A 23,399-nucleotide genomic window follows, 5' to 3' on the forward strand; every position below is an offset into this window, starting at 1 on the left:
CGATGTTCCTCGTCATTGGTCAAGCGTTCAGCCTTGCAGAGCCAGATTCCCCCTTGTAGAATAGGATGAGGCCTCCTTCCGGAAGCCATCCGAGGTGGCGGCAAGCCATCTTGGGGGAACGCGCGTAAAGATGGAGGCAAGCTGCCTTAATCGATCATAAGGTTCGAGGGGCCGCTTCGAAGCCATGGGGTTTTCCAGATCTGCAACAGTCTGGAAGGCTGGAAAGGACTGTGGATGCGGCGTCAGCCATGGTATGCAAGAACTTGTATGATATTCTGTGATTGGAACGCATCATACGTATCATCGACTGGCGAGTTCCACCAGCCCTCATTCAACCACACGCTACACATCCTGGGCATAGCCACCACTGGCTTTGCGCCATATGTTCGTCTCCATTTGCGCGATTCCTTCACGATGGCTTACCCAACAAGTTAAACTTCGACCCTCGCGATCGACAGCTTTCCAGGGGTACTTCCGTTGTAAGGGTCGTCTCAAAAAAACCACCAAATGCAGAGTGATGACTGAAAATTGCGTGGAGTGAGTGGCGCTGTACTTAGACTCTCGCTTCGCCGCCTCCTCCTCATTTTTTCCTCTTTCTCTTCTTCCTTTCGCAATCTCTCTCCTTTCTCCCTTCTTTTTCATTCCATTCTCTTCCACATTACCAATCTCCCCATCTCTTATCTCCCCCTTTGTCTCCTTTAGTTCTCGCTCGTTTCGACATCTCCTTCTTCCACTCTTTTCCCAACAGGTCTGCCCTTCTATGTGACTCAACATAAGCTTTGCAGATGGCTTTTACAGCAACTCGGCAACAGACTCAGAGAAGCTCCAATTTGCGCGACTTCCAATCGCTCACTCCGTTCACGGTAATGACTGAGTCATCACCATTGTGAGATACGTAACTTGGTGTTAACAGATTAACGTACCAATTCACCTCTGAAGATAGCAGACATGACAAAGTGGAAGACGATGCAGCAGCGCGTCAACAGGTGTCCGATATCCTACATCAGTCAACTGAAGATGACGGACATGATCAAAGTGAAAAATCATTCAACAGCTCACCAACAGCAGTCTTACGCCATCACACATCCGTATAGACAACCATCGGTGGACTCTCCAACTCGCAGACGGCCCAGGTCCACGCCGCGCTTGAGTGATAGTTGAACAGAAGCGCCATGGCATGTCCATAATCCGCCGGCAAGAACACGTCGGGGTCAACGATCTTGGCCTGTTCCATTGCTTCGATTGTCGCCAGAGACAGGAAATGTTCTCTGTGCGGTCCACGCGGCAGATTTCTGCTGACGTGTTACCATAGCTGCAGCATTCGACGTGACAACGCCTGACTTACAAAGCATTTCCAAAGATACCGTGACAGAGACTCGGCTCCTTTCTGAGCAGCCCCTGCCTCCAGATGGCTTCTTGCCCTCGGGCTATCGCAGCATCGATCTCGTCACGAAGATCGGCAAAGTACGGGCGCATCGCACGAAGAGAATACAAAACTCCAGGGGCACCGTGACACCACTGCATCAGGCTTGGATGACGCGATTCGTCGATTTCCTTGGCTATGGGCCAGTTTCCGTCCCGTTGAAGCCTGAGCAAAGCCCGAAGCTTAGGCGCCAGCTCTGGAGCAAGAGCCGGAGTTGTGAGGGCGAGCTGCGTCAGGATTCCAATGTCACCATGGCCAGCGCCAATGTACTTTTTCTTGTGGAACGTCCACCCGCCCTCTTCTCTGTCGACGCTGTCCGCAAGAATCTTTGCAGATACCTGCGCAATCGGATCCTCGAGAATGGCGGCGCAGTCTGGGAGATGATGGCGCATCAGGCGCATGAAGTAGAGCGTGCCAGCTCTTCCCTGCCAGATCTCCGACTCAAAAGGATCTTTCTCTCCATTCGAATAGGGACCGACGATGGTTGGAATGTTGGACAAGAAGGCCTTTACGTCGTTTGCGTCCGCACTGATACAGGCCCTGAGTGCCTGGTACGCCAGCTTCTCGCAGCTCAGCCCGACCCTGGTGGTGAGGGCAGGTTCCCCTCGATCTGCCTCCACATATCTCTTGGCCCAGTGCATGAGATGGTGGTCCGCCACCTGGACGTCTGGATACAGGCTGGCAAGCCGGAAGAAGAGATAGGCGATGCTGGTTGGGCCTCTAATGAAGCCGCCATGCTGCGCCGGATCGAGATACGCCGGCTGAGGAGGCGTCGTTTTGAGAATGTGCTCCAGGGACGACTTCATTAGCTGGAGGGGCTCGTGGTCCAGCGTCTGCAGCGGGAGGTCGTTTGGTATGTACTTGAGCGCCATGGCGGATGCAATCTGGTGGCGAGCCTTGCTTTGATTTTGATATACTGCCGCGGTGCCTGATGGAATGCGTCGAGAGGTATCTCGAGTTGAGGCTATTCAAGTCAAGTTGTTACCCTGGAAGGAGGCGGAGGAGGGTATTTTTAGCACGATGCAGCTAGATCCTCCCTGGCGACACCTCGACTTTTCCATCTGGTTCATTGTTCACCTTGAAGTTCTCTTGGTCTCTTTGTGAATCACCGAAGATAGCTGACAATAGAGAGAATATCACGCATCTGCTATGTCAATGTGCGGTCAGAATAACCTTAAGATCGCAGCGATAATCTGATCGCGGTTTCCCTGTAACTGGTCGCCCCACCCGCACATGCCAATGACGACATCATTTCGCGCATCGTCGCCTCCAGCTAAAAAGCTGCCCGCATCATCATTTCGAAGCTTCACCCAGCATCTCGTAACATTCGCAGCTTGAGCTTCGCGTTTTTACCTACAATCAGCACACAGCATTCCATTGCATCTCCAGCTCTCAGCTTAATCCGAATCCAGCATCTCTCACAGCACCTCTGGCCTCCAATGGCTGAATCATCCGAGAAGGACTCGTCCCTGCTGCGGAATCGCGTCGTCGACTCCATCAGCAAGAGGGCCGAGAATGTCATGTAAGAGTGTCCGAAGAGTGTATGGACATCGACAGGCGACACGGTGCTGACAACTGGCCAGCAAGCACGACTATGACAAAGCCAAGGTCATGGCCTCTGATGCCATGAAGAGCCAGGCATATCTCTATCCCATCAAGGTGCCTACATGATTCCACAGCACCACCAGCTTCACGGCGGCAGCTCAATCTAACATCAGCATGACAGGGAATCTTCTACTTCCTCAACCATCGCAGCTTGTGGAAGCCGCTGCTTGACCGGGTCCTTCCCTATGGCCTACTCAGTGTCTCTGTTATTGGCGGCATGTTCGCCCTCGCATATCTGCCACAGCTGGCTGTTCTCGTGCTCTTCAATGGCCCGCTGGCGGTGCTTTCCACAGTCCTCCTCACGCTCAACGAAAGTGCCATGATCATTCAACTGATCTCCCGTAACTGGCTGCTCCAAGATGCTCTCCTGGATACCTTTGACGGCACGCTGGTTGCGCGAAACGCAACCGGCCTCGTCCAACAAGGTCGCGAAGTGCGCCCAGGGAACGACCCGATCAAGAAGCTGGGCAAGGTGTTCAAGAAGCGGTTCGAAAGTATTAGCCTTACTTCAATGATCCGGAGTCTGATGTACCTGCCTCTGAACTTCATCCCCGTCGTGGGCACTATTACTTTCATTTTCCTCAACGGTGAGTGTACCATATTGTCTGAGCTTGCCGAGCCCGTTATGCTAATGCCTCACACAGGTAAACAGAGAGGCAAGGCCGTGCACAATCGGGTATGTTGTTACTTTTCCAATGCCACCAACGTGGTCGTCGTGCTAACGGCGTCAAGTACTTTCAACTCAAGAGCTGGTCCGAGCCCCAGAAGACACAGTGGCTCAAGAGTCACTCTGGAGCTTACGCATCGTATGTCTATTTTCCGAAGCTATCTGACGACTTCCTACTAACCATACTGCCACCCAGCTTTGGCCTCGTCGCGACCCTCCTCGAGATGATCCCGGTGGTGTCGGTCCTCTTCTCTTACACAAATACTGGTATGTCCATGTCATGGTGACTGAGTGGCTTTGCTCCGATATTAATCGACTTGTTAGTTGGCGCTGCCCTTTGGGCTGCTGATATCGAACATCAGAACAACGCCATGGTCAAAGAGACCGCCCCCAACCTGAGGCAGGCTGCCGAGGGTGCTGAGTGAGCTTTCCGGCTTCGCCGCCAACCGGAAAGAGGATTTCCTTTGTCAAACAGAATGCCAAAGTAGTATCGTATTATGATACACGCAACAGTCATCGCAATGTTTGCTGCCGGGATATGCATCGCTGCTTCCTTTTGGGCGACCGGCAACCGCACACGGCTGGATCGTCTATTTATGGACTCCTCAACAAGCACTCGTGCTCCGCGTATGGGACTCGAGATGCTTGGCATCGGTAGCATCCTGATGCACCGCAAATGTTCACACCGGTGGAGGCTTCTTGCAACATGGGTTTGTAGTATTAGCATAGGAATAAGAGCGGCCAGATTTCGGTTTCTCATGAGACAGTCTCAGACCAGCAACATCGTCCAGGAACATATCTCAGCCAGGGCTGAATCCTCCATTCGTGGCAAATTAGGCTCTCGGTCTCATACTGTCTTATCCTGATGCATGCTAACATGATGTCTTACTGCTCAGAGGCTCTCTTAGTCTTTACTCTGGAGCTTCTCCCAAGCTTTGTCCGTGTCCAGCAAGTCGGGATGTTCGCACAGCTAAGCCGCGGCGGTCCAAATTAAGTTGAAACAACGGAATGGCATAGCTGAACAGGGGCAGAGCCATGGCAAAACGCTTGAAAGAAGGCGTGGAGCTCCCGGGACTCCCTTCCGTCGTTCGACCTGCTTTCGGCGGATGTTACACTCGTCTATACCTGCAGCTAGGCTCTTGGAGTGACACGACCTCATTGTTGTAACCGGACACAAGACGTCCTGTCATTATGCGGCGAGGCGTGTGCGAGGGATCCTGGCGGGAAGGCAAACGACCGAGTCTAACGAGGTCCCCAATCTGGCGAGATGGCGGTTGCATCGTTCGGCCCAAATGGAGCTTGTGAGGGAGGGGAGCCACCTATCATCCGAAGGTTGGCGAGGGGTTGTCTGTCTGTGTGGGAATGGGAATCAGTGTTATCAGCGTGGTTTTCGTTGTGTGACGACGGAAACGCTCATGGCATAGGTGGTCCCGCGATTTCTCTTCCGTCTGTACGAAGGACGTGCTGGGTGGTCTGATGAGGGCTGTTGTTGATAACAGGGTTGTCTAGGATCTGTGTATGACTTCGATGCGCGCGATGAGTTCGTCAAACCTGGGTGTTGGCCGATGGAGGCTTATAGGGAGGCTCTACGACATCCATTACATCTTCCTATCGAACACTCAGCATGTCCTTTCATCTAGACTCATTCTACCGGAGGGACGACAAATACGATGGCATCTTCGAGGGATACTTTCTTTCCTCGACAGCTCATCGTTTCGGGTCAAGACTCTGGGACAATGTGGGATACCTCACTCGCCAACATTCTCCTCGGTCCCTCACATGTTTTCGGCACGGATGCCCTGCCCTCGAGGACCGTCGCACAGAACCGGGTTTACCGTGGTGCTTCTCTGCAAAACCAAGGACAGGAACGGAGCCACATCACCAGATGCCCCGGATCTCGGTACCACCCACTTCCCATCTCGCTCCTCTGCAGGATCTTGCTGCGCGTTGCCGAAAGAGCTATTGGGGCCTACGAGGTGTGTTTCTGGCTCGTGGCGAATCGGGGGGGTGCGGCAGCGGTGGTAGTATCCGTGTAGAGCAGGGATTTCCCGACGACAGAGCTCGCGGGCTCATCAACCTGATACTGCTGCTGTCTGCAATGCCGGATGTCCTTCACCTGGGACTCAGTATGACCGAGACATGGGAAACTCGCGAGAGCCCCGTCCGAGGACTCGGGATCTCTTCAGGTTGTTGTTCGCCCTCAATCTCTGTAACCTGAGGCTCCCTATGTTGTGGTCGTATCCGCACAGTCCTGGCGCGGTACATGCTCTGGGGGTGGGAGTCTTTTCCGGGAGGGCGCATCCGGGAAGAAGAGGCTCAGCGCAGTTTGGTGTTGATGGTATACTTCTCTCAGCTGTGAAGAGAGATAAGACGTGTGACCAGCTGGCGAGCCTTTGCTTCTTCTGCCAGCGGAAGAATGTCTCGAGCCAGATTAATAGGAGGCCCACGGGTGCGAGCAGACAGACGGCACAGCCCTTCTTTGCCAGCTGGCAGACCGAGTGTCTCCTCCATTTATTGACCGGCTCTGTACCTGACGCTCGTTCTTCTTCTTCGCTCTTCTAAAGTGTGCCCCTGATCCCTTCTCTCTCACCCGCTGGAGGGTCAAGCTGCCAGCTGCCAGGCATCTCGCTTTGGTTTGTTTCTTTTCTTCCCTTCCTGTAGCGCGTCAGCTTCGCGTTCTTCTTTCTTCTTCTTTCTTCTTCACCTTTGGTGTTTCGAGGGACTCCCAACTTTCTTCACTTCCCCCATTATCTCGTTCGTTCTTTTCTATTGACCCCTTTCATCTCTGTGGCATCTCACTACATTCCCTGCATTGTCTTGTTCATCTACAATAGCATCGAGCATCTCCATTCTGCTTATTGTCCGTTCATTGTAGGGAAAAAACGTGAGTTCCTCTGGATATGGATACGCGGCAGATGGCCTATTGTCTCTGACTCTTGAATAGCTCTTGTGTCCCCCCACCTCCACGATGAGAGCATCCATCGTGTCTGCTGGTCTCGTGCCGGTGATGGTGATGTTCCTCGCCGGCATCTCCGCAACGGTGGCCCAGTTCGACGACGTGAATCATCGCGATGATCATGACTCTGGCCACATCAAGGTCTTGGGGCCTCGGGCGGCCAACTATGGCGAGCCCAGCGACTATGGTTACTATCCTCCTCCTCCTTATGGAGAGGAGACCTCGGTGACTTCGAGTACCACGACTACTACTGCCTCAAAGACTGCACCTTGTGAGTATTTGCTTGGTCAAGGTGACTTTTGAAGGCTTGAGCTAATGGCTATCTAGACCCTCTCCCTGGTGAATCTTCGTCCGGCACTGCTTCCAGTGTGACGACCAAGACTAAGACGCAGACTGTTTCGACTACCTTGTCGGGCCACTCTGGCCATTCATCCCCAGTCGGCTCCCAGACAACATCCACAGAGGCGTCATCTACCCTTGCGGGAACGGTGACTTCAAGCTCCTCTGCTGGAGACCATCTTTCGTCGACGGAGACCAAGGCGTCATCCAGCACAGAGACTTCTGCCAGCAAGACCGTTCGGACAATTACCGTGTCGCTGTCCTCTACCACGTTTGCCACTGCGGAGACTGTGCCTGTGGAATCTAGCCATGGCGGTTATTCCTTCACCTCAACTGGGGAGACGTCGGCTTCGAGTAAGTCGTCGGGAAGTTCAAGCACGTCGACCAGATCCTCCTCTGAAAATGAGTCTGGTACCGTTCGGCCTGTATCCACCTCGTCTGCTTCTACGTCTTCTTCGCGCTCCGAGTCGACTGAGTCCACGGTGGTGTTATCGACTACGCGGTTTCCCAACTCAACGCTTTCGTCTTCGGGGTCGTCAACGACAAGCTCTTCCAGCCAGTTGAGCGAGAATGGCACTGTTATTGCGACTGTGACACTTACGACAGCGGGATCGGCGGTGACGAATCCATCCTCAATCTCATCAACAAGAAGCACGTCGACCATCGTGCTAAGCGAAAATGGAACTGTCATCTCAACCGTGACAGTCGGAACAACAGTGACAACTCCGGCCTCCATCTCGTCAACGGGAAGCTCTTCTTCCATTCAGCAGAGTGTGAACGGAACAATCATCTCGACGGTGACACTGACGTCGATTGGAACCACGGTGACGAGACCGGCATCCGAAGCTCCCACCCAATCATCCTCCCTGGGCTGGAACGCGACTTCTTCCACCGGTGCTTCTCCTTCGTCTGCTTCGTCTGCCTCGGAGACTGCAGTGTCCAGTTCTGAGTCAGGCACTCCGACAAATGTGACCCTGACCCTGACATCTGCGGTTACTTCGCCTGCCGGTACCACGACATCGGCCCAGGGTGTCACAAGTGTCGTGAAAGGAACTGTCATTGTAGTCACCATCTCTGCGGCACAGACTGGTACCACCTCGTCAACGGCCCTGTCCAACAGCTCGTCCTCTCTTATTAGCGGCTGGTCCTCCTCAAGCGGCCCATCAGTTGCTACCTCTACTTACCGGTTCACCAACTCGTCTGTGGCCACCGTCACCGTTGGGCCCTCGAGTGCGAGTGGCACAGGATCTCCCTCGACTGAGGTTACCGAAGGGACACTGTCCTTCACCCTGACTCTGTCAGGTACCGTGTTACCGGCGGCATCTACTGCTGGATCAAGCACCTCTGCTCTCCCGACTGCAGGGAATCAGACAGGGAATCAGACGTCCACCGTTACGGTGAGCACAAGTGCCGGTGCGACGGTCGTTCCGTCAAACGTGACGACCGTCTCGACTGCCACCTCGGTCTCGTCAAGCTCATCCATGGAAGCATCGGTTACATCTGTGCCCGAGATTTCCTCGACATCGCGAGCTGGCAATGGCACCGGTGTCTCTACCGTCATCATCTCAACTGTACAGACGAATGGCTCTGTGGTGTTCACCACGTCCGCGGTTCCAACTGGTACTGGTCACTCCTCCCAGACGCTCTCTGGCGAGATCCGCTCGTCAACAGTGACATGGAGCGGATCCGTTTCATGGGCGAACACGACTTCTACTGCGACTGCGACAACATCACAGTCGGCTGCACAGTTCACAGTCTCTACTGTCTCCTTGACGCTGAACTCGACCACCATTGTTCAGACGCTTACAGGCACCGCGCCGTCTGGTTCATCTGCCAGCCTTTCCAGCTCAGTCATCTCCAATGCGACTGTGGCATCCTCAAATGCCACCTCCACCACGGGATCTCAGTTGCCCTGGAGCACGACGGCTACCGCACAGACAATCTTGAGCACCGTTACTATTTCGGGCCCGGGCTCTGGCAACTCCACCGCAACCTCCCAGCCGGCGGGGACTGTTGTGATCATCACTGTTACCACGGGAGCGGCGTCAACTGGTGGCAGCAGCTCTAGCATTTTGACTGGAGCCTCGCAAACCACTTTCAACGGAACAACGCTGACGGTGACAAAAAGCCAGCTGCCGCCGTTTAGCAACACCACTTCCGGAGCATGGTCATCATCGTCGCTGCCATCTGGCCAAGTCGTGACTTCAACGATCTGGAACTCCAGTCGAACAGACACACAGTCTCGTCCGCCGGTCACTGGATTCAACACGACTTGGATCTCCGGGACCGGCGTGTCTACGCAGACGCCCGGCTCCAGCAGCCCTCCTTTCCCCACGACTCGCAATGCCACCGAGACTCTATCCGGTACGGTGATCAGCACGAGCAGCTCGGGCACAGCAGCGCCGAGTGTGGTAACTGTCACTCTCAGCCCTCTGCCAGCGACCAATACCACTTCTGGCCCGGTCTCGGGACCGAGCACCAGTGTCAGTGCTGGAAGCCTGACGTGGTCCTTTACCAACTCCTTCAACTTGTCCACGGTATGGCTCACAACTGGCGTTCCCTCGGGCGCTTCGCCGTCCATTTCCGTCATCACCATCACCCAGCCCGGCACTGGCTCACCATCCGGCACTGTCTCGATCCCTCTCAGCTCTGGAAGCACCAGTACTCTGCAGTCCAACTCGTCCACCCGTTGGAGCAGCTCGACCCTGCCCGCGCCTTCATCTTGGTCAAACACAACCTTCACTCCGGCTTCTTCTACTTTGGCATCTGAAACGGCGCCGAGCTCGAGCAACGGCACTCTTGGCCCAGTCATCATATCCACCACCATCACTGGCAAATCGACCGTCCAAACGACTGTTTTCACCTCGGTGCTTACGACAGGATCAGGCAGTTCCACGAGCAACTCCGGCCCGCCCGTCTCCCAGGCAGGCAATGTCACAGTCACGACAGTCACCCACAATGGAACATCCGTGGTCCTGACTATTGGATCGGCTCTTCCTTGGTCGACGACTTCAGTCGCTTCTGGCGCAGGCACGATCTCGTCACAGGCGTCAGGCAGCGGACCCATCTGGACTAACAGCACGCGCGCGACTCCGTCTTCAACCGTATCGTCTACATCGACCACCACCACGACGCAGCTGGTTACCGTCATCGTCTCCACGCTGACCGGCGGCCCTTCTGCCTCTGCTTCGGGCAATGTGACGGTGGTGGAGAGCACCATCACCAGGACGCAGACAAGATCGTCCACTCTTTCTGGTACCGCCATTTCCTTGTCGTCTACATCATCAGGGGCACAAGTGACAGGCAATGAGACTCGAAGCGTTACAACCATCGTTCAGACGGTGCCTGTGCCGCCGACTACTGCGACGCGCTGGATCAATACCACTGTCACGCCGACTGAGCAGCCGTCTGGCGAGACGGGCAGTGCGGTGGTGACGACGCTGTATGTGAACAGCACTACTGCTGCTTCTGGAGAGTCTGGCAGTGTTGTTGTCACCACTCTATATCCGAATAGTACCGCCAGTGCTTCCGGTGAGACTGGCAGCGTCATTGTCACTACATTGTATCCGAACAGCACCACCACTGCTACTCCCAGCCAGACGGGCAGTGTGATTGTGACAACGCTGTATCTAAACAGCACCGCTGGTACTTCTAGCCAGTCTGGCAGTCTGGTTGTCACAACGCTGTATCCGAATACCACCACTCTCACTTCCGGGGAGACGGGTAGTGCCATTGTGACGACACTGTATCTGAACAGCACGACTGCTACTCCTCCTTGCACTCACTCGTGGTCATACCCGTATCCCAATGTCACCGACTCTACAACCACTTGCACCCGGTTCCCAAGCGGCAATACCACAATGACGCGCTGCTGGGCGCTGCCGATGACAACAGGCGTTCCAGAGACGTCACAGCACCAGACTCGGCCGTATTCATCCACTTGCAACACGACAAGCACGGCCAACGGCACATTGACCAGCAGCCAGAGCAGTAAGTACAAGCTGACAAACATGCCTTAACAGAAGCAAAGTAACTGACGTGCTCTCCCCAGGTTCGAACCCCTATCCCCTCCCGACGACATTCGAAACCTCGACCACATCCAAGGACAAGGAATCGGGCTCACGCGGCTTTGCCTATCCCGTGCCCACGGTGTCGGTGCAGGAGGAGGAGCTGCCCAGCAACCCAAACTACCCCTGGGGCGCCGCCTCGCCGCTGCATCGCCACCAAAACGTGACGGGGCTCGGAGACGGACTGTTCGACTGGGGAAAGAGGGCGGTGCACCGCGTCCGAACCCTGTTCGAGAAGCATGACCGTGTCGAGAGTGAGCTCAACGATGAAGTTGACGAAGACGAAAAGGAGTGGTGGTGAAGACGAGTTGAGGGTTTGGTGTTATTGAGTCCTCCTGTGCGAAGAGCATGTACTCTGGTAATCCTGTTGGATTGAGAATGGGGAGTGAGGCTTGATATATGGGATGTTGGAACGGTAATTCTTATTTGCTGCTACGGATGATTTTTTGATGGGAATCTTTTGATAGGGGGATTTGGGACTTTATGGGGGAATCTCTTGTTATCGTGGCCGTGTTGGTCTGAGATAATGTGTCGGTAGTACCTAGTGGTACTACTTGTGAGGACTGAGTTCAGTATCATGAGAGATTCATGTTTGAGGATATTCCAAGTACAAGGACATTGAAGCATCGGAATCGTCTTGAGGAACTGGTCGTTGAAGGGCTTTTTGGTGTATTGCGGCCTCGTACCAGCACTTGGCGGGGCCCGTGAGTGACGTGCCGCAGCTTGTACAGGTACCTGGACACACATATGCCGTCCCACCACATCTGCGAGATGAAACCCGATTGCTTTTCGGCCAATTATTATAGGGAAATACGCATTGTGTCTTGTATCGCATATTGATTAGAGCACGATCATGGCACGAAATCCGATCTCCCTCAGGGGCTCCAGCGGATAATACGGCGCCTTCAACGGCCTTGGCTGCTCCTCGAGCTGACGTAGGTCTCGTGTGCGCCCATGCCCAATCGGGCAGCTTCCATCAGCCAATCCCTCGGGGAGTCGGCCTGAGGCTTGTCCGACGCCCAATCCCGGCCAATCACGGGCCTGGATCGGGCTTTGATTGGCAGCACTTTGATGGCGCAACTTCAGCGGACCTCGTACTGTACATGCACGGTATGTACATGCACAGCCGTAGCGCCCGTTTGCCACTCTGGGGCCTCTTCCGCTCTTGCTGGGCCTTATCTCGCACAGCAGCACCAGACCTTCTCCCTTCTCATCTTAGCCTTCTTTTTGCTTCCTTCACACAAACGCCATATCGCGAACTCATCGACCTTTGACAACAAACCCAATATCCCTTCTGATCTGAGAGAAACGTTTCCCAACTCGCCCGCCATGATGCTCAAGCAGCTCGTCCTGGCGGCCACCGCGGCTGCTTTCGTCATCGTCCCCGAGATATCCGAAAAGGACGAGAGCATCTTCAAGGCGCTGCCCGTCGAGCCCGAGACGCTGCAGCTGCCGCCCGAGGCGCTGGGCCAGAGCCTCGACGTGCCCTGCAGGCAGTGCCGCGGCCGCGACGCGCACCTGCGGCTGGACTTTGCCGTCGAGGACGGGTCCCGGCTGATGGTCAACGGCTTCGAGCTGTATCCCCACGCCGACCCGTGGCGCGACGACCTGGTGGCCGAGGTGGTGCGGGCCGGCGGCGCCGCGGCCGGCGAGCGCACGCTGGGCTACAGCCTGGCGGTGCTGCCGCGGGCCAAGGACGAGGAGCAGCAGCTGGAGCTGGTCGACGTCAGGCTGCGCGTCATCGAGGTCGGCCACCGCTTCGTCGACGACATGCCCATGGTCAAGGTCGGCCTCATCAAGGCCCCCACCGGCGAGATTGTCATCGCCGACATGCAGCTCATGGCCGTGCCCGAGATGCCCTGCCACTCCATGTGGTGCCGCGCCAAGTCGGCGCTCAAGGGCTTTGGCGGCTGCCACAAGAACAAGATGCACCACAAGGGCGGTCGTCCTCACCATGGTCCGGCGGCCAGCGCCAAGGACGGCGAGGAGGGCCACCACCCGCATCACCACGAGCACGAGCACGAGCACGAGCACAAGCCGCACCGCCACCAGCGCCCTCACCACGCGCCCGAGGAGGAGTGGAACTCGCAGCGCGACTGGCGCCAGCTCGTCCTGAGCGTTGCGTCGCACATTGTCCTGCCCGTCCTGATGGGCATCACTGCCGGTGTTGGCGTTGCATTGTACGTTGTCTCCTGTCTTATATGCCGCCGTCTTATATGTTGATTCTGTGCTAACCTCTTGTCATAGCTTTGCCATGTTCCTGTGCAGCGTTGTGTACCGCCTGAGCATGCTGGTCCGCGGTGGAGCGCCGCGCCGATCGTGGTGCCCTCACCACCGACGCAACGCCAGCCGATTCCCTTCTGCCCATGAGGAGAAGATGGGCTTGCTGGAGGCGGAGGAGGCTCAGGACACTACTCCTGCGCCGACTTCCGAGGACGAGGTGGTCAAGAACTAAGGGGGCGACGATGTCTTTTGAACCTTTTTTTCATTTCCTTGCGTTATTACGAGTTGCTGGGCGACAAAAATCAGTGTATCATCAACGTCATTTTGAAACATTTGACGAAGAAACAAAACAAAGAAAATAAAAGAAAGATTGGCATTATATGACATGCCCTTTGTCTATTGTCTATGTCTCCGCTGGACGAAGATGCGCAGAATGATGGCACACGGAGGAGAGGACGGCACAGGCCAAATTGATGTGCAAAACTGTTCGTCGATGAGCGTTTTGGGTGCGGACAAGAAGTAGCTGCTAGTTGCAGCAGCCTTTCTTCAGTTGAACACTGCAAATTTCTTTTGTGCACTATTTATCTATCTTTGGTGTATCTCCCATCTGCGGTGAAACGAAGTGAAAGGCATATGCATGTTCCAGACTGCGTAGGTGATGCTGTAATATCAACTTTTTGAATGTAACGCTGCCCTATGTCATGCCATGGCAGATTCCAGATCGTCAACTTCGTCTGGGGTATGTAAACTCTCTGCCTGTCCGTGTTTCTTCTCATCCGATGTCCCGGCGCTCTTCGAGCCGCGTGGGGCCCCCCCGATCCCGGGATGAGGATCCGCGTTGTGGGGAGGCTTGAAAGCTTTGGAGTCCACTGTGGGGTGAGGGAAGCTGTCTAGTGCGAGTCCGAGGGCATTGGATGTTCTTTTGTACGTGCGTGCGACTGATGCAAAGCTCTGTGGTTTTGGGAGGTCTCTTTAGGATACCAGTATTTTCTTCCAGGTAAGAAGAGAGCGGCTATGCGCGCTAAATTCGGATCTTGGATACAGGTTGTTTGCTGACGATTAGGTTTGGTGAGGGTCTGCGTTTGTGTGGTTTTGGCTGTGCTTGTCTTGTTTGGGCAAATGGTGTGTCGTGTAGCACACGTATAGCGGAGTAGGTAGTATCGTTTGTAATAATAACGCGGAATTACAAGCTCGGTAGGCCCTTTTTCCCCTTTGGCTGTCCTTGTCCTTTTCTCTCTCTTTTTATGGGCTTATTACGAGTACTTCACTTGGTATTGCTCTGTGTGCTCCCGCATCCAAGGTGTGATCCTCGTAGCTCATCGGAAAGAACTTTCCGGCGATGTTCCGTGAGATGAAAATGAGGGCTGGTTAGCTGATACCTCTTTCCCCGACGCTTGCATGCTAATAGGTACCTAGGTAGTACTCTCTTTCCTCAAGACGTGAAATAACCTCAGCCGAATAAAGCGAGTAGTAACAGGTCAACGCTGTCTCCGTAAAGTCATGTCGCCGTGTCAGTTGCCTGCCATCTTCAATAGCCATGCTGCTTCTTGTTATTCGAAAAAATTTCATCCAGGGTAAATACTTTGTATGCAGTCTCGTGACCGACGCCGTGCTCCTTTATGCAGTGATCCCCAAAAGGTGGGAAAAAATTCCATGACGTGGAGTTTGCTGGATTGGGGCAATGGTCTCGACTTTTGATAATGCGGGGGGACCGATGGTGGGCATGCAAGAAGCTCAACGCTCGATTGATAAACGCCAACTGCGGACTACCTACAAGTTGTCGCTTGTACATGCTGCAGCACTTCTCTTAGCATTGTAGAAGCTGTCTCTCTTCAATTCGAGATGCTCCACGTGATCATTCGTGCTTACACCTCCCGTTGATTCTGCTAAGCATATCATGGTCAATAACATGACAATGAACTGACTCTGCCCCCCCATCAATCCGGATTGCGGGGTGCCAGACCAGACCCAACGTCGTGCTTCCCCAACTCCCCTCATCTGGCGACGATTTCCCAGGTGTAAAAGGGCGGTTCCGCAACCGCAGAGGCCGGTCTGGTCTGCCCCCTCATCCAGGTGCGGGTTGTGGATGCAAACGCAAGCTCTTGACCGACAAGCTCCGAGCCTTCAAGGACAAATATATTCCGGTCCAGTCCCGGTTTTTGTCTTTCCTCCTCTACCTTTCTCGCTCTGTATCCCTTACTGCTCTACTCTCCTTTTTGCTCTGTCTCGTTTATTCCGATTAGCTGTTCCGATTCATCATATTACACATCGACTCTAAAAATGTGGCAGCCAACATCTCCCACCAAGGGCGACGAACAGTCGCAACCGGCGCCCGCCCAAGGCCACGCCCGCACGCACTCGATGAAGCAAAAGAACCCGGGCCGCTGGTTCGCGCAGACAATCAAGCTCAAGAAGGAGTGCGTCGAGGAATACAAGGCGTGCCACGCCAAGGTCTGGCCCGAGGTGCTCAAGCAGATTAAGGACTGCGGCATTGAAGACTGTAAGCCCTGCCCCTTTCATAACTTACCCTTTCCGTTGTTTGATTGAACTTGTCGCTTTTGATGATGTAGATAGATGCTGATGAGCTTGTGCTTGGTGGTGGCGAAATTAGACAGCATCTTCTACGACCCGGATATGGACCTGCTGGTCGGCACGTTCAAGTACATTGGCTACGACTACGCCGGCGACATGCAAAAGATGGCGGAGAACCCAAAGGTGCGCGAGTGGTGGAAGATGACGGACGCGATGCAGGAGAGCTTGGTGGAGGGTGCTACGAGCTCGGAGGCGGGCGAGCCCTCGTGGTGGAAGCCGTTGGAGCAGGTGTTTTTCCTGCCCTGAGTTGGCAACAGAGGGGCTCTCGTCTTTTATATCGTGAAGAATCGAACGACAAATGGAATGCACCGGTTCGAGTTGACAGTGGGGTCGACGTGTCGACGCTTGAGGACCGATTGTCGTAGGGCTCTCCAGACGATGGGAACGGGACCGTCTCTACTACGTGATAGAGACGCTGTCGTGAACAGGGATTATGTCGTGCATCTCGTAGCTCAAAGATCTGCCCGTTCGTCGCTCGCACTCGAAGAATAGATGTCGTGGTAGTATCCTCATCAGAGCGTCTCTCGGGCGCGCGGGTTATCATTGCCCCGGAGCCAAGAACCCAGACCTTTGGGCGCAAGTCGGCTCGTAAGCCGCCGACTTCCACTGCTTTTCTGCGAAATCCGTACGAGAATCCGTCGCAGCAGCAAAGGTGGGCAATTACACGCAGCCGTTGTTCTCTTTTGGAATAGCCAGGGCCAGGGGGTTGAAGCGTCGTCTTGTTCCAGGGAGCGCGACTGGCCGCAGGTGGATATCGCTGGTGTGATGAGAGGCAGGGTTGCGCTGTGACAGGGGCAGAGCGTTTGGAGCAGGTTGTGCTCCGTACGGAGTGTCGTAAGCATCGTGCCAGAATCATGTCACGAACGGGGTTGGAGGCTGTAAACGTGTGACGGAGAGTGTGCTTTTGCCGCAGGTTGGACAGATCAGGCTCGTTTCCACCATTTCAGCGCCGTACGAGAGGGCTTCTCCTATAAGCTGTAGGCCTGTGGTCAGTTGCTACAGGTGCATGTAGCCTCAGAGCGAGTTCTGCCGCTTAACATGCGTGTCTGAGACATACATACATCCATCTCTCGTGGCGGCCGATGCATCCACCTGCAAGTGCTCGCAGTGTCTCGCTTGTTCTGGTAACAGATTGCGCTATGGCTTCAGATCGGTCCCTGCTCGAGCAGCCGCTGATTTTTCTTTCCAGCGCCAACACACACTTTTTGCCTGGGTCTTGGTCGATATGTATGCCCGCTGCGTATGGATAGCGTATTGATACGGGGGTATGAGGTGGCATCGTGCAAGCTTGGATAGAGCAGCTCATGGAGCTGTAGCAGCACGAGTAAGTTGTGTGATTTGTCACCAGGATCTCAAGGTGTTGGCAGCCTTGTGGATCGAATCAACTCCGTGAGTCGAAATCTTGGTCACCTCGGAGTTGGCTGGGCGTGGCCAAGGCTGGACAGAGCAGCCAGCAGCGCCTAGTACTGGAATAGCGCCATCGGCTGGCTCGAAACGAGGTAAATCTCCATGCCGTCCAGGGAGGCTGCAAATTAGGTGTATCCTTGCGAGCTGTAGCCGACGATGGTTTGAGAGCTAATGAGGATAGCTATCTCATCTGTCCGTTGTAAGGCGATGGATTCTTCTCAACAGCCTGTTCACGTGAGAGCGTTCGGATGCACGTGCGTGATCTCATGCATTGCTCAACCGTCTGGCCGGCCATAGATCAGTCCAACGAACGAAACCAAAGAGAGAGAAAAAAAAAAAAAAAAAGAAAGAAAGCCATGACTTGTAGATGGCCAGCGCTCAATGGCTCGAAAGTGCATGAGAGTGACGGAGAATGAAGACCAGACGACGAAATGCCAAGCGAATGAAAAGGCCTCGCGCAGGTGCGGGGCCTGCAGGAACAGCGGCGCTAGTGTTTTGCCTTGAGAGCGACGTTCTTTTTTCGGCTTCAGGGGTTCGGCCAGGGGAACCGGGGGGCCTGATTACGTCGGTCGGTACCGGTACGAGGAGGACCTGTGCTTCTGTGCGGTTTAAGTATCCGGAAACACGAGTCTGGATATTCTCAGTTGTCACTTGGCGAAGCTGCTGTTGGTTGGTTTGTTTTTAGGAAAGGATTTTCTTCTCTTCTTTTTCCGATCTCTCTTTTTCCCCCATCGTGATACTAGTCCCATTGGCTGATGCCGTCTACCAGGTTCTCCTCTGCAGTCTCCATCGCTTGGCAAACCACAACGCGGGCGACGTATGTACATGTAGACCCGAACCCGTGCTTGCGGAAATGATTGGCTGATAACTCCAGCGATGCGGCCGACCTGCGCATCATACCGGCATCTCGTCTCCCAAGCCTGCGCATCATGCCTGGCTGTTTGGCCGTCAACATCATGGATCCCCTGCTGCATGCATGCGTGTCCCGGCAAAGGCAAGGCAAGGCAGGTCCAGGTACCTGTACCGCCCCGTCTGCGCTTTTACAGCGGGCCAGGCACCACCGCTCAGGGCAGCACAGCGCCATCCGCCGCCACAGCAGCGCCAAGGCCGCGAAGCTCCCCCACCAGCAAACAACGTGCAACTCAAGCCTGTCTCATCCCGCCGCGTACCGGTACCTGCACCTTGCCTGGCCCTGGGTCCTGGGCCCTGTCTTCCATGTACGGTTTGCCTGGAAACTTGGACAGCCCTGCAAGTGGCAGAGTACCTGTACGAAGCACCCAGACTGCGCATCTTGGCCCTCGTCCTTCATGTTCCTCCTCCTCTCCTCCTCTTTTTCCTCTCCCCCAAATTCTGGTGAGTCCTCGCTGGTTCGTCACTCTCCCCAGAATCTCTGGCTGGGCCATCGTCCGACAAGGCAGCAGGCAGAGAGAGCACAGAGCAAGGCTTGTCCTCTGGTCGTATTTTGTTGCGTTTCCCTCGCATCCTGGCCCGTTCGCCAGCCCTCGCCGTCGTCCGTTTGCACCCCCAGTTTCTGTTTTCTCGCTTGTCTCAACCTTTACTCTTTCTTTCTTCTGTTTCTCCATCACCAGCTGCCAGTCGCTGCTGCTGCCAACTTTTCGATTCCCCGCCTTTCGTTAATTTCTATTGTCCATCTTTTTTTCCCAGCATTTTCTCTCTATTTTCGTTCTTTCATTGCCTTGCGCCTGTTGTTCTGGTTCTGCTCCGGATGAATATTGGCCCTTCCGTTTCGTAGGTACGTTTTCTGCTGCCCACCTGCGGTCACCGCCTTGCCCGGACATCATCATCTCGCATCCTCCAAGTTTTGAATCTTCCTTCGATATCTGTGTTTCATGCGGGCCTCCGACTGGTCACGTCCTCTATCGACATCTGCCCGGCTCTCGACTTGCCCGGCCATCAGCTCACATATCACAGACTCTCATGCATCGTCCTTCTAGCCTTCGCGTTGTCTTCGAGAGACCGTGACACAAGACAGTCGCAGTGACGATCTTGCATTCTCGATCCAACCCCTGGTCCAATCACGACAGCAACTCGGTCGTTAGCCTACCAACGTGCCTGTGTTGTGGCAGCACAGCAGGACAGTGCGTCGGTCCAGCTGCCCAGGAAGGCTGTTCTCATTTCAGCAGTGTCTTTGTCACATCTCCTGGAGTGAGCTTTTCTCCTCGTCAGCATACTTGATAGCGGTCATTGTAAGCATCACTTACTCCCTCTGCTTCGGAGACTCAGTTACTCTCTTCCGTTTGCTGTGTTGGCTTTCGATTCGTCGTAGTCATTGCTCGGCCTTTAGTAGTAGAGGAGCTTGCTCATGTCTGGTGCTTGTCTGCAGATTCATTCGTTCCGTCTCCCTATTCAGGTCTACTCGACAAAAGCCTGCAGAACTACCAGCGCAACTGTTGGCTCCGGCTCCAAGGCTTTGCGCCTTTTCATTCGTTTCAACCGTTTCGACTTCATTTGAGCCAGTTTGCGACTGGTCCCACCTCTGCCCAGTGCAACCAAGTTGGTTTCAGTTGGACCGGTTACCAGCAGGGCTCCGTCTATGCACCTCACCATAGACATCACCAACCAACCCATTGCATCTCGACAATCTGCCCTGTGCCAATCCTCCGTATGGTTTGTAACCGGACAGCTCGACGATCCAAATGAGTCAGGCCTATGATGGAGGCAGAGATTGGCCGGCACAATCTCAACAGTCCTCTCGAAAGCCACGGGACAGAGCCCAGGTTGGCTTCCCCTTTAGCAGCGAGTCCAACATGCGTGAGCAGCGGCTAAGACACGAGGCGAGACCGAGTGACGATACACTGCCTCAGGATGTGGTACCGCCCAACTCGACGAGATCGAGAGCGCCAAATGGCCAGAATGCCAACCCTGCAATGACAATTTCGCGACCGGCGCCAGCTCCCCAGTGGCCGCTGCAGTCCCCTCCCACGGCGGTGCCCCCCGATGCTGAATCATATCGTCCGCCACCAGACCGACCTCGAGCAGCTCCTCAAAGACCGCCTCGCCCGAGTCGAGTTCCCTCCCTGGTCGACCAAAACCGCCCACAGCAAGCGACTCCCTCGTTTCGTGTCCCTGGAGGTCCCGAGAGCCCATCGGACATAGTCGAGAGCCCCTCTTCAGAAAACCCAGGGCCTCTTAGAAGGAGCGCAAACCTGGGGCCTCCGCCATCCAGCAGAAGAGGCCAGTCATCCTTTTACTCGACAGCGTCTTATGTGACCCCGATACCCGAAGAAGGCTCAGGCTACAAATCCCATCAATCTTTCGCTTCAAGCGCCGTCATGCCTGATTGGAGAGTTGAATCGGGCATCAGTCCGAGCCTTAGCGGAACTTTCTACGAAGAATCATTGACGGATAAACCTAGAAATTCTGAAGGAGATGATTATCACGACGAGAGCCAATTGGTACATGGCCGGGAGGAATATGCCCTTCAGACGCTCAACAACCGACGATCTGGCGTAAAGGAGTCAGCCTCTGCGAATCCCTTCATCGAGGGAACGGGACTTGTCGACGAATCCACCGACTCTTCCACAAACACTTCATTTACCAACAGGCAAACCCCGGCCACTACCCCTGGCATGTCGAGCCATATCGCTGGGGTCCCTCTCAACAACGGCCTGAAAAGCCCGGGAGATCATGGTATAGCTACCGGATCCCCGCAACCGACCAGCCGCCTGTCTGCGATCCGACGCCCGCCAAGGCTGGATATGGACGCCGTCAAGGAGGCCGAGTCAAGAGGGAGCCTTACCAGCTTGCCAGATCTCATCCGACGTGCCACCCAACTTGCCTCAATGATAGACAAGGGCAAACGCCCGGGAAGCCGCCTTGATGAGCTCGACTTCTTTAACGAAAAGGGGAGCGGCAGCGAGGCAATGAGGCGTGCGTATAGTATGTTGCCATATTCCCTTGTTTACTATATCTACTTTGACTTGTGACTGACTGGGTGAATTTCAGTGGAACGCCATCAATCGGGTCTCTCGGACATGCTGGCCGCCTTCCCTCCCCCGGTACACACTCCCCCACACAACGCTCGCGCCCCCCATGGGTCGTGGCCTCTTGCGCCAGGAAACTACGTGACGGGTCGTGAGAAATACTCGGTAGAGCCCGAAGACGACGCACCGGCTAAAAGAAAGGGCCGTCGATGTTGCGGTCTACCCCTGTGGGGGTTCATCTTGATCATCGTGCTCATGCTTTGCATCATTGCAGCCGCCGTCGTAGTGCCTCTGGAATTCTTTGTCTTCAAGAACCTGGGCCACCACGACGATTCTTCGGCTGTGAACCTTGATACTTGTGCGAAGACGCTGCCATGCCTGAACGGCGGCAGCGCCGTTGTCCTCAACAACACATGCTCGTGCATCTGCACCAACGGCTTCACTGGTGCCAACTGCGGTACTGGCGGCTCCGCGGGCTGTACAACGACCAACCTGGTGCCCACAGACGGCTCTTCTCGCATCAACAATGTCACTCTCGGCATGGCCATTCCGCGCATTATTGCCGACTCCAACAAGAACTTTTCGATCCCACTCGTCGGAACGAGCATCTTGGCCAAGTTCAACTCGGGAAACCTCTCGTGCATCGCCCAAAATGCGCTTGTTACTTTTGACGGCCAGTCAACGAGAACAGGCCTAGCCAATGCCAAAGTGCAAGATGCCACCGATGGCTTGGCCAAGGATCAGGCAGCAACCAGCAAAAGTTCCGGACCGACGCCTGATCTCACTTCTCGGCAGCTGGAAGCGGCCCAAGGCGAGGCATTCTTGTTAGCTCCAAGGGCCGCCTCCTCAACCTCGCCCTCATCTCCTAAGCAGACCAGCCTGTTCACAGTTACAGAGGAAGTTTTGGACTTTGCTCGCACGGCAGTGCTGTACGTGCTGCAGGAAGATACTGTCGACGCGGCCAACACGGCGCAGACTCAACTCCAGCAGTTCTTCACCCAAGCCACGCAATCCATCACCAAGCTCGGCTCCCAGGTGACTGTGAAGGAGGCGTCGAGCATCTCGATCGGAGGCAACAGGACTGTTGATTTGGTTGACGCGACGGTCAACATTGGCGATGGTCCCGTGGGCAAGAAGGCGACCAGACGCAGCCTTTTCGGCTTTTGAAGGACATGTCAGCTAGACGAACCGCTAAGGAACCCGATACAATTACGAAGCAATTTCAGCCAATCGATCTACAATACAAACAAACCAACAAGGACGAGGCTCATGCGATAGGAGGTGCCGATACCCTTTGTACAAAGCTGGGACATGATATTAATATGCGTTGGAGTTGAGAGAAGAGGTTATCTGTGACAATGAGACGTAAGAAGCAATAAAGGACCACGCGAATGGGAAATCTTGTATAAGCATGTCATGGACTCTCTTTTTTCATTTTGGAAGTTGTTTTCCCTACCTTTTTTTCACTTTCTCTGTTATTCTTTTTACTGTACTTCCTACGTACAAGGTACATCTTTCATGTGCATTTACAAATGCGAAGCGAGGGTTTGGTGGTAGAGGGGGAAAAGCGCAGGCGTTTTCGCAGACTAGATTAACCCGATATCAAAGATCACGGCGGCCTTTTCGAATTGCTGCTGGAATTTCAGATGATATTAAACAGTCAAGTCGAACGCGCAATGATGGATGCGCGTGTGTGTCTGTAGCTAGCGTAAATTGTACACGGATGGCTAATTCTCAGGGGAAACGAATGTTCAAAATCTCATCCAGAAGTTGCTTGCATGTTTCCAGAGGCTGTGTTATGTGATTATCTTTTACATTTTTTTTGCTCTTTACATCAATTATGCCTTATGCTAATGGAAATTGTCGTCTTTACATTCTAAAGACACCAAACTTTGTGTCTCCGGCCTTGATCTCGTTGCGGCCTCCCATGGCGGCTCTCAGACCGAGGCCGAGGTACTGGCGGGTGTGCTGGGGAGGGATGATGCCGTCGTCCTATGATTCGGATCGGTCAGTATATATGCTCTCTTTGTCATGGGTGTATTTGTTGTCTAGAAGAGTATGGTCATGAAGAGGATGAGAGAACTTACCCAGAGACGAGCCGAGGAATAGGTGGCCTCGCTCTCGCGCTCAATGCGCGCCTTGAGCTCGGGATCGACCGACTTGCCGACCGTCTCCA

At 54.6% G+C, this 23,399-nt stretch overlaps 6 protein-coding genes across 6 annotated transcripts; 4 read left to right on the forward strand and 2 right to left on the reverse strand.

Annotated features, from left to right (window-relative positions):
- Nucleotides 1-1,078: 1,078 nt before the first annotated feature.
- BBK36DRAFT_1139839 (hypothetical protein) lies at nt 1,079-2,295 on the reverse strand (the record flags this gene model as incomplete). Its single annotated transcript, XM_024893340.1, has 2 exons — nt 1,079-1,292; nt 1,346-2,295. 2 exons carry the CDS (start codon nt 2,293-2,295, stop codon nt 1,079-1,081), a joined length of 1,164 nt encoding a protein of 387 aa, XP_024751670.1.
- Nucleotides 2,296-2,835: 540 nt separating this feature from the next.
- Nucleotides 2,836-4,587, forward strand: BBK36DRAFT_1134922 (hypothetical protein). Its single transcript, XM_024892464.1, has 7 exons — nt 2,836-2,945; nt 3,007-3,082; nt 3,150-3,615; nt 3,673-3,704; nt 3,761-3,834; nt 3,892-3,962; nt 4,020-4,587. Exons 1-7 carry the CDS (start codon nt 2,863-2,865, stop codon nt 4,118-4,120), a joined length of 903 nt encoding a protein of 300 aa, XP_024751671.1. The 5' UTR covers nt 2,836-2,862; the 3' UTR covers nt 4,121-4,587.
- A 7,799-nt stretch (nt 4,588-12,386) lies between these two features.
- BBK36DRAFT_1167601 (hypothetical protein) lies at nt 12,387-13,512 on the forward strand (the record flags this gene model as incomplete). The annotated part of the gene is made up of 2 exons (XM_024895065.1): nt 12,387-13,237; nt 13,305-13,512. 2 exons carry the CDS (start codon nt 12,387-12,389, stop codon nt 13,510-13,512), a joined length of 1,059 nt encoding a protein of 352 aa, XP_024751672.1.
- A 2,048-nt stretch (nt 13,513-15,560) lies between these two features.
- On the forward strand, nt 15,561-16,118 carry BBK36DRAFT_1167602 (DUF718-domain-containing protein; the record flags this gene model as incomplete). The annotated part of the gene is made up of 2 exons (XM_024895066.1): nt 15,561-15,780; nt 15,892-16,118. The coding sequence occupies 2 exons, from the start codon at nt 15,561-15,563 to the stop codon at nt 16,116-16,118; spliced, it is 447 nt and encodes a 148-aa protein (XP_024751673.1).
- Nucleotides 16,119-20,047: 3,929 nt separating this feature from the next.
- On the forward strand, nt 20,048-22,390 carry BBK36DRAFT_1115108 (hypothetical protein; the record flags this gene model as incomplete). Its single annotated transcript, XM_024890096.1, has 2 exons — nt 20,048-21,179; nt 21,246-22,390. 2 exons carry the CDS (start codon nt 20,048-20,050, stop codon nt 22,388-22,390), a joined length of 2,277 nt encoding a protein of 758 aa, XP_024751674.1.
- Nucleotides 22,391-23,092: 702 nt separating this feature from the next.
- On the reverse strand, nt 23,093-23,382 carry BBK36DRAFT_1158024 (hypothetical protein; the record flags this gene model as incomplete). The annotated part of the gene is made up of 2 exons (XM_024894066.1): nt 23,093-23,215; nt 23,311-23,382. Coding segments are annotated over 2 exons (195 nt in total), but the record flags the coding sequence as incomplete, so codon positions are not given.
- Between the last annotated feature and the right edge of the window lie 17 nt (nt 23,383-23,399).

Source organism: Trichoderma citrinoviride (genome assembly GCF_003025115.1).
Source record: "Trichoderma citrinoviride strain TUCIM 6016 unplaced genomic scaffold BBK36scaffold_4, whole genome shotgun sequence".
Classification (NCBI taxonomy): Eukaryota; Fungi; Ascomycota; class Sordariomycetes; order Hypocreales; family Hypocreaceae; genus Trichoderma; species Trichoderma citrinoviride.